General features: G+C 41.5%; 1 protein-coding gene across 1 annotated transcript in view; it reads right to left on the bottom strand.

Annotated features, from left to right (window-relative positions):
• The window catches only part of LOC119926556 (transient receptor potential cation channel subfamily V member 5-like), a 48,346-nt gene extending 44,576 nt beyond the window's left edge, over positions 1 to 3,770 (bottom strand). Inside the window, exon 1 of the mRNA XM_038744627.1 lies at positions 3,718 to 3,770. Within this exon, the coding sequence (XP_038600555.1) occupies positions 3,718 to 3,770 (53 nt within the window). The remainder of the gene's footprint in view (positions 1 to 3,717) is intronic.
• Between the last annotated feature and the right edge of the window lie 11,369 nt (positions 3,771 to 15,139).

The following is a 15,139-nucleotide window of genomic DNA, read 5'->3' as shown; positions in this document are numbered from 1 at the left end:
GTTTGAAAACTGGCCATATTTTACCAGGCTGGTGAGTTATCATGGTAGGAGAAAATTGCACCAGAATTTCCACCACACTGCAAGTGAGGCTTAGGGAAGAATAAGCCTATTGGTTAGATAATCAACAACACTCAGAGTGTGGTCCAGAAAATGGGTGTGACCTTGGGCAAGTCACTTCACTTCGCTGGGCCTCTGTTACTCCATCTGTAAAATGGGGATTAAGCCCGTGACTCCATTGTGGGACAGGGACCATGTCCAACCTGATTAACTTGTACCTTCCCCAGCACTTAGAACAGTGCTTGGCACATAATAAGTGCTTAACAAGTACCAAGGTTATTATTATTATTACTATTAAAGCCTTCGATGAATTTGGTTGTTAATATCTGACAGATTTATTTCAGAAGCAGCATGGCGTAGTGGATAGAGCACAAGCCTGGGAATCAGAAGGCCATGAGTTCTAATCCCGGCTCTGCCACTTGTCTGCTGTGTGACCTTGGGTAAGTCACTTCACTTTTCTGGGCCTCAGTAACCTCATCTGTAAAGTGGGGATTGAGACTGTGAGCCCCATGTGGGTCAGGGACTGTGTCCAACCTGATCTGTTTGTATTCACCCCAGCACTTAGTACAGTGCCTGGCACATAGACAAATACTATTAACATTATTATTAACAAATACTGTTTTCATTATTATTATTTAAACACATCAATGAATTTGTTTTTGAACATCTGACTGATTTATTTCATCAATTGATGGCAGTTTTTGAGCAGACCTCAAATGATTTTAAGCACTTGGAAAAGTACAATGCATCAGAGTTGGTTGATGCGATAGCTGCCCACAAGGAGTTTACAGTCCACAGGGGGAGATTCTCCTGTTTCTTCACAAGGAACCATGTCTAATCTGATTATCTTGTATCTACTCCAGCACTAAGTACAGCCCGTGGTTCATAGTAAGCGTTTAACAAATACAACTAAAAAAAAAAAAAAAAAAAATGAAAAGGGGGATGGAGGGAGTCAAACCTATTTAAATTTCCTGGCTAAAAAAACTCTGTAAAAAATAATTATATCAGATGGGTTACCAGTAAAAATTTTAAAATTTGGCCCAATCGAAAGAGACCAGGCCTGGGAGTCAGAAGTACTGGGTTTTGAGGGGTATTTTAATGGAATTTGTTAGACACTCACTGTGTGCCAGGCACTGTTCTAAGTGCTGGGATAGATAAAAGATAATCAGTTCGGACATAGTCAAAAATCTCCAGTGGCTACCAATCAACCTACGCATCAAGCAGAAACTCCTCACCCTGGGCTTCAAGGCTGTCCATCACCTCGCCCCCTCCTACCTCACCTCCCTTCTCTCCTTCTCCAGCCCAGCCCACACCCTCCGCTCCTCTGTCACTAACCTCCTCACCGTGCCTCGTTCTCGCCTGTCCCACCGTCGACCCCCGGCCCACGTCCTCCCCCTGGCCTGGAATGCCCTCCCTCAGCACATATCATCATCCGCCAAGCTAGCTCTCTTCCTCCCTTCAAGGCCCTACTGAGAGCTCCTCTTCCAGGAGGTCTTCCCAGACTAAGCCCCCTCCTTCCTCTCCCCCTTCTCCCCGCCTTACCTCCTAACCCTCCCCACAGCACCTGTATATATGTATATACGTTTGTACATATTTATTACTCCATTTATTTATTTATTTTATTTGTACAAATTTTATTCTATTTATTTTATCTTGTTAATATGTTTTGTTTTGTTGTCTGTCTCCCCCTTCTAGACTGTGAGCCCGCTGTTGGGTAGGGACCGTCTCTATATGTTGCCAACTTGTACTTCCCAAGTGCTTAGTACAGTGCTCTGCACACAGTAAGCGCACAATAAATACGATTGAACGAATGAATGAATGAATGTCCCACATGGGGCTCACAGTCTTAACCCCAATTCTACAGATGAGGTAACTGAGGCCCAGAGAAATTAAGTGACTTGCCCAAGGTCAGAAAGAAAACAAGTGATGGAGCTGGGATTAGAACCCAGGTCCTTCTGACTCCCTGTCCTGGGCTCTAACCACTAGACTATGCTGCTTCTCTGTCCTGCCTCTGCTACAGACCTGCTATGTGACTTTAGACAATGAATCAATCGATCAATCAATCAATTGTATTTATTGAGGACTTAACTGCATGCAGAGCACAGCACTAAGCACTTGGGAAAGTACAATATAACAGAGTTGGTAGAAATGATCCCTGTCCACAGTGAGCTTACAGTCTAGAGGACGAGCTTACAGTTTGGTCATTTAACTTCTCTGTCTTCTCACCTATAAAAGGGACCTGTTTACCTTCCCTCTTAAAATGTGATTCCCGTATTGAACAGGAACTGTGTCTGATTGATTATCATATATTGACCCCAACCCTTTGGCACAACCCTTGACACACAGTAAGCATTGAATAAATACTCCTATTATGATTATTATTATTTTATGATATTTGATAAGCTCTTATTATGTGCCAAAACTGCTCTAGACTGTAAGCTCATTGTGGGAATAATAATAATAATAATAATGATGGCATTTATTAAGTGCTTACTATGTGCAAAGCACTGTTCTAACCGCTGGGGAGGTTACAAGGTGATCAGGTTGTCCTATGGGGGGCTCACAGTCTTCATCCCCATTTTACAGATGAGGGAACTGAGGCCCAGAGAAGTTCAGTGACTTGCCCAAAATCACACAGCTGACAGTTGGTGGGGCCGGGAGTTGAACCCCTAACCTCTGCCTCCAAAGCCCGGGCTCTTTCCTCTGAGCCACACTGCTTCTCCAATGAATCATCATCATCATCATCAATTGTATTTATTGAGCGCTTACTATGTGCACAGCACTGTACTAAGCGCTTGGGAAGTACAAATTGGCAACATAGTACAAATTGGCAACATAAATCATGAATAAAACATAAAACATGAATCAATCAATCAATTGTATTTATTGAGGACTTAACTGCATGCAGAGCACAGCACTAAGCACTTGGGAAAGTACAATATAACAGAGTTAGTAGAAATGGGAAGGGAATGTGTCTGTTTATTGTTGTATTGTACTCTCCCAAGTGCTTAGTACAGTGCTGTGCAACAAAGTGTTCAATAAATACTACTGAATGAATGAAGTATATTATCACATACTTATTTGAGAAGCAGTGTGGCTCAGTGGAAAGAGCCCAGGCATTGGGGTCATGGGTTCAAATCCCGACTCCTCCACTTGTCAGCTGTGTCACTTTAGGCAAGTCACTTCACTACAGTTTCCTCATCTGTAAAATGGGGATGGAGACTGCGAGCCCCCTGTGGTACAACCTGATCATCTTGTAACCCCCCCAGCACTTAGAACAGTGCTTTGCACATAGTAAGCACTTAATAAATGTCATTATTACTACTATTATTATTTTCCTTACACTGTACATTTCAGTGAGATGTTTGTAAGTGGAAAAAATCAGAAATCTTTACTTGCTTACTGACATAATTGATCTTTGAATCCAATAGCTTTGCTTTCACAAACAATTTCATTGTTGGAGAATTAATTCAGAAGATAAAATGGAAGGGAAAGATGTGGCAATTTAACTGTTTGAAGCAATCATTCTAGAAAACAACCACTCTGAAGAAAATGCTTATTACCACCAGGACAAAAATAATTTTTCCAATAAAAGCAACAGTACAATTTGCAGTTTCTTTGACTGATTAAAGTTAAAAGCTTCAGCATAAATTCACTTACCCTGTATTTTTGCTATCCAAGATTTTGTTCTTCACTTTTAAAATGTTCTCCATAATTTTCAGTTAAAACCTGTGTAATTGGGACTTTAAGAGGATAATGGAGTCTGAGAATGGTTGAAGAAAAAGAAATATCCACTGGGAGGAAAGCCTTACAACTGTTATTTTCATCTTTTTATAATAAATACCCTCATAACAGTCTGACTATATGTTGACAAACAGCCAATTAAAGTGATGGCAGATTCAGAAAAAAATAACTGGTATTATCTGATCAGTTTTGTTTGGCAGAATCTAACATCATAGATTACGTAATTTCAAGATATTGGGGTAGTTAGTAATTCTCAGAGTCATCCACCAAAACAAAAGCACAAATGGGGCCTCTACATTATGGATATTCAATATGTATTTAGAAGTGACTTTTTCTGGTAATGACAGGTTAATTGACTGCTTAGAGGAAAGTCACAGAGTCAGCATGAGACACTATAAACAAACCTGCTTCTGTTAATTGATGCGGTATGTGGATAAAGGCATATTGACCACAAACTTGGCGATGCAGGCATGGTACAAAAGAGAAGAACAAAGAACACAGTGACACCATTATAAATGTTTGCTGTACATCTACTAACTAAAGAAAGCCATGGCTTATTATTGTCTGAAAACATAGCTAGGAAAAAAAAGAGGCATTTTCTCCCATGAAGCTCATGCAGAGTCCTTTTTGTAAATGAAATTCACTTATGTCAAATGCAAACTTTAAAATACATAGTAATTTAGCCTCATGTCTTTCCACACAATCTCAGTGTTGCGTAAAAACTAACCATTGTCATAAAAGACTCATATTTAGGTCTGATAATTCTGATTACAGTGGAAGATAGAATGATAATGGTGCTTTTTTAAGCACTTACTATGTGCAAAGCACTGTTTTAAGCGCTCGGGGGGATACAACGTGATCAGGTTGTCCCATGTTGGGCTCACAGTCATGATCCCTATTTTACAGATGAGGTAACTGAGGCACATAGAAGTTAAGTGACTTGCCCAAGGGGACACCTTGTCCATTTCCTTGTTTATAGGCCAACTGTTTATGGAATCTATTCTCAACAAATTAAGATGCTAGCTTCCTCAACTGTAAAATAAGGATTCGATGCCTGTCCTTTCTCCTGCTTAGACTGGGCGTCCCATATGGGATGGGGACTGTCTGACCTGATTAACTTGTATCTCCCCCAGAGCTCAGTGCCCTGCACATAGTAAACATTTAACATATACTACAGTAATAAGAAATATCAAAATTAATAGGCCTCTATTGGAAATTCAGAAACTAGAAAAAATGAGATTATTGGGTCAAACAAATGGTCCAGGCTGCCCAGCATCTGTCTCTGATCATGGCTTGGAGGATTTGTCATATTAACTTGCTCTTCTTGACATGATTTTGACACCTGTCTACATTTTTTGTTTTGTTTTGTTGTCTGTCTCCCCCTTCTAGACTGTGAGCCCACTGTTGAGTAGGGAATGTCTCTATATATTGCCAACTTGTACTTCCCAAGCGCTTAGTACAGTGCTCTGCACATAGTAAGCACTCAATAAATATGATTGAATAAATGAATGAATATGCTGCCAACTTGTACTTCCCAAGTGCTTAGTACAGTGCTCTGCACACAGTACATGCTCAATAAATACGACTGAATGAATGAATGAATCCATCAAAGAGTTTGTAAGTGCTCAGGCTAAGTGGCCTCATTCTCTTTCCATATTTTCCTTATACTAATCCAGTCTGAATCAGTTGTCCACAATTTGATGCAAACCCCTTTTAACCTGCTAATACTTTCAACTTCCTGAGAAAATGCATAATTTCCTGAGAAAATGCATTCTACGTGTTGACTGTGGAGAAAGTGCTTGTTTTGACTTGAATCTACCATTTTTAAGGGTTAGTGACTGCCCCCTTGTCCTGGTGTAGAACTTTTCTAATATTTCTGTGCCCACCTTTTCCACACCCTTCATGATTTTGTTAAATGTCAATCACCTCTCCACTTGTTCTTCATTGTTGCAGAGTGCTAGTTTTTCAGTCTTCCCTTAGAGGGAAGATTCTCTATTTTCCTAACCTCTTCGGTTGCCTGTTTCTACACAATCTGTAGCTCTATTCCATCTCTGCAGGTGATGGGAAATGTATTCAATATTACAAATGTGTGCATAACATGACCATGCACATACTATAGTGTGATGAAGTATAAAATACCTTAAGTTTTTCCTTCTATCCCATTCCTGATGATGCCCAGCATATGGTTATTTTCATGCGCTATCACAAATGGACAAATGATTTGAAAAGAATTGTAACAATGACTCTGCCTTTTTTGTCCTATGACTGATAGCCCCCAGCCTATAATCATTTAAATTTGAATTGTTTTTCCCTTTTACAGAATCTTGCACTTACCCACACTGAACCTCATCTCTGTTATTTGTCCCATTGACTCCACAAGGTCTTCCTCCAGCTCATCCTCAGATGTTATGACATTTCTTTTTTTCCAACAGCGGTTGTTCAGTGCTAACCATATGTGAAGCACTGAACTAACTACTGGGATAGGGACAAGATAGTCAGGTTGGAGACAGTCCCGGTCCTACATGGGACTCACAGTCTAAATTGGGAGGGAGTAAGAGCTATAATCCTATTTATTCTGACAGTTTTGACACCTTTTAACTTGTTTTGTTTCATTGTCTGTCTCCCATTTCTAGACTGTGAGCCCGTTGTTGGGTTAGGACTGTCTCTATATGTTGCAGACTTGTACTTACCAAGCATTTAGTACAGTGCCCTGCCCACAGTAAGCACTCAATAAATATCATTGAATGAATGAATGAATGTATTTAATCCCCATTTTACGGATGTGGTAACTGAGACACAGAGAAGGTAAGTGACTTGTCCAAGGTCACCCAACAGACCTGTGGTGGGGTCAGGATTAGAAACCAAGTCCCTGATTTTCCAGTCCCGTGCTCTTTCCACTAAGCAGCACTGCTTCCCCACCTGAAAGACTTTAATGTGCCATCTGCAAAAACGGTGCTTGGCATATCATCATCATCATCAATCGCATTTATTGAGCACTTACTGTGTGCAGAGCACTGTACTAAGCGCTTGGGAAGTACAAGTTGAAGTAAGCACTTAACAAAAACTATCATTATTATTATTATTATTACTTTCAAACATGCCCTCTTTGGGATCATTTATGAAAATGCTAACAAAGTAGATCTTAGTAAAGCGGGATAAATCAATCAATCAATATTATGTGGAGAACACTGTACTGAGCACTAAGGAGACAACAGTATAATAGAGTTGGTAGACAAGAACCTTGATTAAGAGGAGCTTGCAGTCTAGTGTGGGAGAATGACATTAAAATAAATCACAATTAGGGGAAATGGGAGAGTGTATGTAAGTGCTGTGAGGGTAGGAATAGGGTGAATATCAAGTGTTTAAGGGGTTCAGAACCAAGTGCTTAAGTGATTCATTCATTCATTCAATCAATCATATTTATTGAGCGCTTACTGTGTGCAGAGCTCAGTCCTAAGCACTTGGAAAGTATGATTCAGCAACCAACAAAGACAATCCCTTCCCAACCATGGGCTCACAGTCTAGAAGGGGGGAGACAGACAACAAAACAAGTAGAAAGACATCAATAACATCGATATAAATACATAGAATTACAAACAAATACACATCATTAATAAAATAAATAGAATAATAAATATGTACATATATACACCAGTGCTGTGGGGTAGGGAGGGGAGTAGAGCAGAGAGAGGGAGTTGGGGTGATGGGGAGGGGAAGAGGAGCAGAGGAAAAGGGGGGCTCAGTCTGGGAAGGCCTCCTGGAGGAGGTGAGCTCTCAGTAGGGCTTTGAAGGGGGTAAGAAAGCTCGTTTGGCAGATGTGAGGAGGGAGGGCATTCCAGGCCAGAGGTAGGATGTGGGCCAGGGGTCGACAGTGGGACAGGTGAGAATGAGGCACAGAGAGGAGGTTAGCGGCAGAGGAGAGGAGTGTGTGGGCTGGGCTGGAGAAGGAGAGATGGGAGGGTGAATGGGGGGAATGATAGCTTAGGTAAGACCTCTTGGAGAAGATATAATTGAAAGATCACCGCAGCATATTTGCCATCCCCAGATGACATTGTTTTGGCCATCCCAGGTGGCCAATGGCATCATCTTGCAGCGCTGAATGTGATGTCATCAGACTATGCTATGTCTGCTCTCCCTGGGCCTGCCTGGTGTTATCCTGGGTCTAAGCAGAGTCTGTTGCCTGGCCCACTGTGCCCACCCAGGATTCCCACTCTAGTCCTGGGCAGGCTCTGGCCAAATAATTTACCAAAATGTAAACATATTGTGTCTTCTGGTATCCTTTTATATAAATAGTAGTAGCCTTTATGGCGTGCCCACAGAAGGTGATGCCCAGTTTTGGGTGCTTTGGAAGTACAAAACCAAAAGTGACCCATTTTCTGTCCAAAAGGAATTTATGTTCTACTGGGGAAGACAAATGTCAAACACTTACAAATTAAGTAAACAAGGTACATAATAGAATGTAAACTGAGGCCTTCCCAGACTGAGCCCCTTCCTTCCTCTCCCCCTCGTCCCCCTCTCCATCCCCCCCATCTTACCTCCTTCCCTTCCCCACAGCACCTGTATATATGTTTGTACATATTTATTACTCTATTTATTCATTTATTTTACTTGTACATATCTATTCTATTCTATTTATTTTATTTTGTTAGTATGTTTGGTTTTGTTCTCTGTCTCCCCCTTTTAGACTGTGAGCCCACTGTTGGGTAGGGACTGTCTCTATATATTGCCAATTTGTACTTCCCAAGTGCTTAGTGTACAGTGCTCTGCACACAGTAAGTGCTCAATAAATACGATTGATTGATTGACTGATTGATTGATTGATTGAGTATGTGTAGGCACCTAAATGCTGAGGATGGCTAAGACTATGTGCACAAATGCTAGATAGGGCTGATGGGTTGGTAAGATTCAGGTGCTGGGAATTAATCTGGGATGGTTCATTGGAGGAAGTGGATTTTTGGAGAGCTGTATTCTATTGGATTTGGGGAGAGAGGGATTTGTATTCTGAGTAGACTAGACTACTATTCTAGACTGTGAGCCCGTTGTTGGGTAGGGACCATCTCTATATGTTGCCAACTTGTACTTCCCAAGTGCTTAGTACAGTGCTCTGCACACAGTAAGCGCTCAATAAATATGATTGAATGAATGAATAACAGCATGAGCGAAGGACAGAAGTTGGAAAGTAATGTTAGTTGAGCTTGGTAGGATGAAGAGAGCAAAGAAGAAATAGCAGATGAAAAGAGTAGGTGTGTTAACTGAACTAAGTTAGTGGAAAATCCTGAAGCTGGTTTTGAAGGGCTTTTGCTTGATGTAGAGGGACAAGAGAAGCTGGCGGAGGTTTTTGAAGAGTGGAAAGATGTGATCTTAGTGACATTATGAGAAGATGATTTCTATCTTTCTCTGTAGATCGTATTAGCTCCATTTGGACAGGGATTTCATCTACCAACTCTGTTGTAGTGAACTTTCCCAAGCACTTAGTATTGAGCTCTGCACAAAGTGAATACTCAATAAGTACCCTTGATTGATGGACTGATGGTTGCACTATTTAGTATAGTTTGAAGTGGTTAGGGGATGGAGACAGTGAGAGGAGGGAGGAAGTTGATAGGCTGATATAGTAGTCTAGCTGCTCAATGACTACAATTCGTGGCATTTTGTACTAGCTTGTGGCAGAGCTTTTTTTTATGGAATTTTTTAAGTGCTTACTATGGGACAGATACTGTACTAAGCATGGGGGCATAGTCAAGCTAATCAGGTTGGAAACAATCCAAGTCCCACATTATTATTATGGCATGAGGATCACGGTCTTAATCCCCACTTTGCAGCTGAAGGAAATGAGGCCCAAAGGAAGTAAAGTGACTTGCTCAAGGTCACACAGCAGGCAAGCAGTGGAGCCAGAATTAGAATCCAGGTCCTTCTGACTCCCAGAGTTGCGTTCTATCCAGTAGATTACACTGCTTCAGCTTTCTGGGGTGAGAGGAAAGGGGTTCATCTAGCAGATGCAGAGTAGGAAGAACCAGCAAGAATTCACAATATATTGAATGTGAGATTCGAAGGTCAGTGGGATGTCAAGGAAATACCGGGGTTTTTTTGTGCTTCGTCTAAGGAGTCCATCAGATTAATACCATTGGAATTAATGAGGTGTGTGTTCCCTTATCGAAACCAGGTTGTCTTTACTCCAAAAGGCTATGTTGTTCTAAGAGTTCACAACCTAAATTTAATCATAGAATCTTCTAATCACCTAGTGCATAATTCTCTAAGGAAAATCAGACCTCATTGAGTTAATCAATGAATAGTATTTTCAGGTGCCTACCAGAGCATAATCATAGTAGTAATAATTAATCAATCAATGATATTAATTAAGAATTCACTGCATGCAGAGCACTGTACTAAGCAGTTGAAAAAGTTCAGTACAACATGTTTCTGCCCACCAGAAGCTTACAGTCTAGAGGAGCTGAAATCAATATAAACTGTGGTTATGTACATAAATACTGTGGGGCTGCGGGTAGGAGTGAATATCAAGGGCTTAAAGGGTGCAGATCTTAGTACACAGGCGATGGAGAACGGAGAGGGAGTAGGGGAAAGAAGACTTAATTGGAGAAGGCCTCTTGGAGGAGATATGATTTTAATAAATCTTTGAAGATGGTGAGAGTGGAGCTCTGTCTTAAATGGAGGGGGAGTGATTTCTAGACCAGAGGGAAGAGATGGGACCAGGGGTCAGTGGCAAGATAGATGAGACTGAGGTATGGTGAATAGGTTGTCATTAAAGAAGTAAAATGTACAGAATGTGGGTAGTAGAAAATCAGAAGTAAGGTAGGAGATGGAGAGCTGATGAGTTTCTGTGTAATGTGGAGGTGGCTGGGCAGCCAGCGTACATTCTTGAGGAGGAGTGGGGAGATGTGGAATGAGTATTTTTTTAGAAAGAATAATAATGATATCAATAATAATAGTGGTACTGCAACACAATATATTCCAAGCCCTGTACTAAAACCTGGGGTCCGTACAAGATAATTTGGTCAGACACAATCTCTGTCCCACATAATAATAATAATAATAATGGCATTTATTAAGCACTTACTATGTGCAAAGCACTGTTCTAAGCACTGGGGAGGTTACAAAGTGATCAGGTTGTCCCACGGGGGGGTCACAGTCTTAATCCCCATTTTACAGATGAGGTCACTGAGGCCCAGAGAAGTTAAGTGACTTGCCCAAAGTCACACAGCTGACAATTGAGCGAGTCGGGCTTTGAGCCCATGACCCCTGATTCCAAAGCCCGCGCTCTTTCCACTGAGCCACACTGCATTCAGTGTCTAATTAGGAGGAAGAAAGTGAGAGAAATTAAGTGACTTGACCAAGGTCACACAGTATGCAGGTAGTAGAACCAGGATTAGAATCCAGATCTTCTGACTCTCAGGCCCATATTCGTTCTAATAATAATGATAATAATAGTGGTATTTGTTAAGCACTAACTATGGGCCAAGCACTGTTCTACTAGGTCAGGCCATGGTATAAGGTACGATAATCGTAGAAGACATGATCCCTGCCCACAGAGAGTTTATAATCTATTAGGAGAGACAGGCAGACAGAAATGATTGATAAGTAGTGGGAGGAGGAGGATACACTGGTAATAACATTAGTATGGAAAGATGAATGGATAAATTAATAAAGTGAAATTAATAAACTGGGTTACCATGACTTTGGGATGGAAATCTACCAGCAAAAGCTTTCTGTAGGAGAGATGGTATTTCATAAGACTTGAAATCTGATTATTTTGAGTGCCAGGTGGAGGGAAGGTTGTGAGAAAGGCGTTGGAGGTGAGAAAATCAAGAATAAGACACTGTCAAAATAGCTTGGGACAAATCAAATGGACAAGCTGGCGAGTTGTACATAAAGACAGCATATAGAAGAAAAGCAGTTGATTATATACTCGTTTGCTGGGGTCCATCTTCTATTCCAACCCAAGTGCTTAGTACAGTAAGTGCTCAATAAATACAACTGACTGATGGAAGGAAAGATCTGGTAAAGAATCTTGAGGCCAGTGGTAAAGAGTTTCTGTTGATGCGGAGGGAAAGGGAAAGTCATTGGGATTCATGAGGAATAGAGATGTGGGCTGAAGGGTTCTTTAGGACAACGATTAGGACAGAAAAATGTAATATAGTCTGAAGAGGATAGAGGCAGGGAGATCATAGAGGAGGTTAATATAGTAGTCAACCCTGAGCTAATGAGAGCTTGAACCTGGTTGATAGCTGTTTGGCTAAACAGGAAAGAGATGGTGAGTTCTTTGAAGGGGTCATTAAGAAATAGACATGAAACTAACTGGTCAATAATCCCCAGGTTCAGCTCTACACTCTTCTTAAGGGGTATATGCTAAGCTGTTAAGTTAGAAAAAACCCCAAGTACAAGTATTTAGTAAGTTTGAGGTCTTTCACAAAATGAGTTTTTTCTTTTTAGATAATATAATAATAATAATAATAATGGAATTCATTTAGCACTTACTATGTGCAAAACACTGTTCTAAGCGCTGGGGAGGTTACAAGGTGATCGGGTTGTCCCACTGGGGGCTCACAGTCTTAATCCCCATTTTACAGATTAGGCAACTGAGGAACAGAGAAGTTAAGTGATTTACCCAAAGTCACACAGCTGACAATTGGTGGAGCTGGGGTTTGAACCCATGACCTCTGACTCCAAAGCCCGTGCTCTTTCCACTGAACCACGCTGCATTCAGAAAATATGTGTACGGCAAGGTTCCATGGAGGATTATTGTTATTTTGGACTATGAACCATTTATCTGGCAAACTCCTTTAAGATAATCAGATAATCTGTTGCGATATTTTGCTACCTCATAATAATGATGATGACATTTGTTAAGCACTTACTATATGTCAAGCACTGTTCTAATCACTGAGGTAGATACAAGCTAATCTGGTTGGACACAGTCCCTGTCCCACGTGGGACTCACAGTCTTAATCTCCATTTTACAGATGAGGTAACTGAGGCCCAGAGAAGCAAAGGGACTTGCCCAAGGACACACAGCAAAGTGGCAGAGAATGAGAAGCAGTGTGGCTCAGTGGAAACAGCACGGGCTTTGAAGTCAGAGGTCAGGGGTTCAAATCCCAGCTCCACCAATTGTCAGCTGTGTGACTTTGGGCAAGTCCCTTAACTTCCTGTGCCTCAGTTTCCTCATCTGTAAAATGGGGATTAAGACTGTGAGCCCCCCCGGGACAATCTGAGCAAGTTGTAACCTCCCCAGCACTTAGAACAGTGTTTTGCACATAGTAAGCACTTAATAAATGCCACTATTATTATTATTAGGGATTAGAACCAAGGTCCTTCTGACTCCCAGTCCTGTGCTCTATCTACTAGGCCATGCTGCTTCCCCCTCTCCATCCCCCCATCTTACCTCCTTCCCTTCCGCACAGCACCTGTATATATGTATATATGTTTGTACTTATCTATTTATTTATTTATTTTACCTGTACATATCTCTTCTATTTATTTTATTTTGTTAGTATGTTTGTTTTTGTTCTCTGTCTGCCCCTTCTAGACTGTGAGCCCACTGTTGGGTAGGGACCGTCTCTATATGTTGCCAACTTGTACTTCCCAAGCGCTTAGTACAGTGCTCTGCACACAGTAAGCGCTCAATAAATACAATTGATTGATTGATTCCCACTAGGCCATGCAACTTCCTGGTGGCAGTATTTTGCTACCTCATCCATTGTCTAAATGATTTAAAACTATGTGAGCCACAGTCCTAGCAAAAAGGTAGTGATATTGGGGAAGAGGGTGGTGGGACACTGTGATGAGCCCGTCTTCTCCCTTTCCACAGCGGCCTCTCTGTCACCTTTCACCGTCCACCCATGCTGGTGCTACATTTGGTGGTAGTAGCAGCCCTGGCATAAAATCCCCGAAGTCCCTCTATGCCTCCTAGAAAAAAGTGGGTAGATCCAGGAAAGAGAGGGAGTGGGATATTTTGGCTAACAGTGCTCAGTATTCCTTCTCTCCCACTCCTATCCCAACTCCTTTCTGTCTCTTGGAGGTAGGGTGCCCATGGGGTCCGGAGTTACGGAGGGGAGGATCTTAGGTGGGCAGTGGCAGACATGATCGCACCCCATGAGGAGTCACGCTGTGGGACACATGGAGGTGCTGGAATGCAACACTGTGAGGCTCATGGGGGAATAAACTGGAGGAATAACTCGGCGGGGTTTTGTGAGGAAAAAAAGTTAAGCGTTCTATAGCACATTAAAAATCTCTGGCCTGAAATTTCTCGACAACGGCTGTAATGACAAGCAGCAATGTGAGAGAAAGACTTTGTGTGAACGACAAATGTTCCAATCAGTCAGATCCTGTCTGCAGGAACCAAGCAGGGGACATGGCTCATGAGGGGGTCATAAATCAACCCCTTCAACCGGGTGAAGGATGATCAGATTCGAACACGAGGGCACACCTGCAATCCAATCAAACACACATCAGGCAATTCACACCCGTATTCTGTATCCTATGGGAATACCAATTGATGTTCCCAGTCTCCAAAAGTTCACCTTCATAAAAAACAAATAGATCCTTGCGATACATAGCACAACGACACTAGCAATTATTGGATAACTCAGAAGCAAATGAATACATATATAAATAAGTACATATAAAAATAAATTTATTTTAGGAAGAAATCTTGCATGCTAAATTTTAGTCTAGAATAGCTTTTTGTAGGTATTTCCTAATCTCTGAAAAATGGGTTTTGAAATGAGAGTGCTGACACAAACTTAATCTAGCAGGGTGAGGAAATGACCTGAGGATCATTTTTCAAATTTTGGTCTGAAGTAAACATGGATGTGGACAAACCTTTGATCCGCTATGAAGATTAATGCTTTTGTTCACTGAGGAAAAAAAATAACATTAAAGGACTGGACAATTCCATTTGAACAGGTATGCGGCAGATGGTTTTGCAGTAGGAATTTGTAAGAGATTATCTCCCGTGCTCTAGGTTGCCTGAGGCTATAGAAATTCTGAAAATTTTAATACAACTCCATCAACTCCCAACTCCCTTGGTTCTATTCCCACTTGTTCCCTTTTCTCTCTTTCCTTTTAATAATAATAATAATAATGGCATTTATTAAGTGCTTAATATGTGCAAAGCACTGTTCTAAGTGCTGGGGATGTTACAAGGTGATCAGGTTGTCCCACTGGGGGCTCACAGTCTTAACCCCCTTTTACAGATGAGGTAACTGAGGCACAGAGAAGTCACACAGCTGACAATTGGCGGAGCTGGGATTTGAACCCATGACCTCTGACTCCAAAGTCCGTGTTCTTTCCACTGAGCCATGCTGCTTCAACCATTTTCTTGATT

Source organism: Tachyglossus aculeatus, chromosome 1, assembly GCF_015852505.1.
Source record: "Tachyglossus aculeatus isolate mTacAcu1 chromosome 1, mTacAcu1.pri, whole genome shotgun sequence".
Taxonomy (NCBI): Eukaryota; Metazoa; Chordata; class Mammalia; order Monotremata; family Tachyglossidae; genus Tachyglossus; species Tachyglossus aculeatus.
Note: the sequence above shows the minus strand (reverse complement) of the source record. Positions and strands in the feature narration are given on the sequence as shown.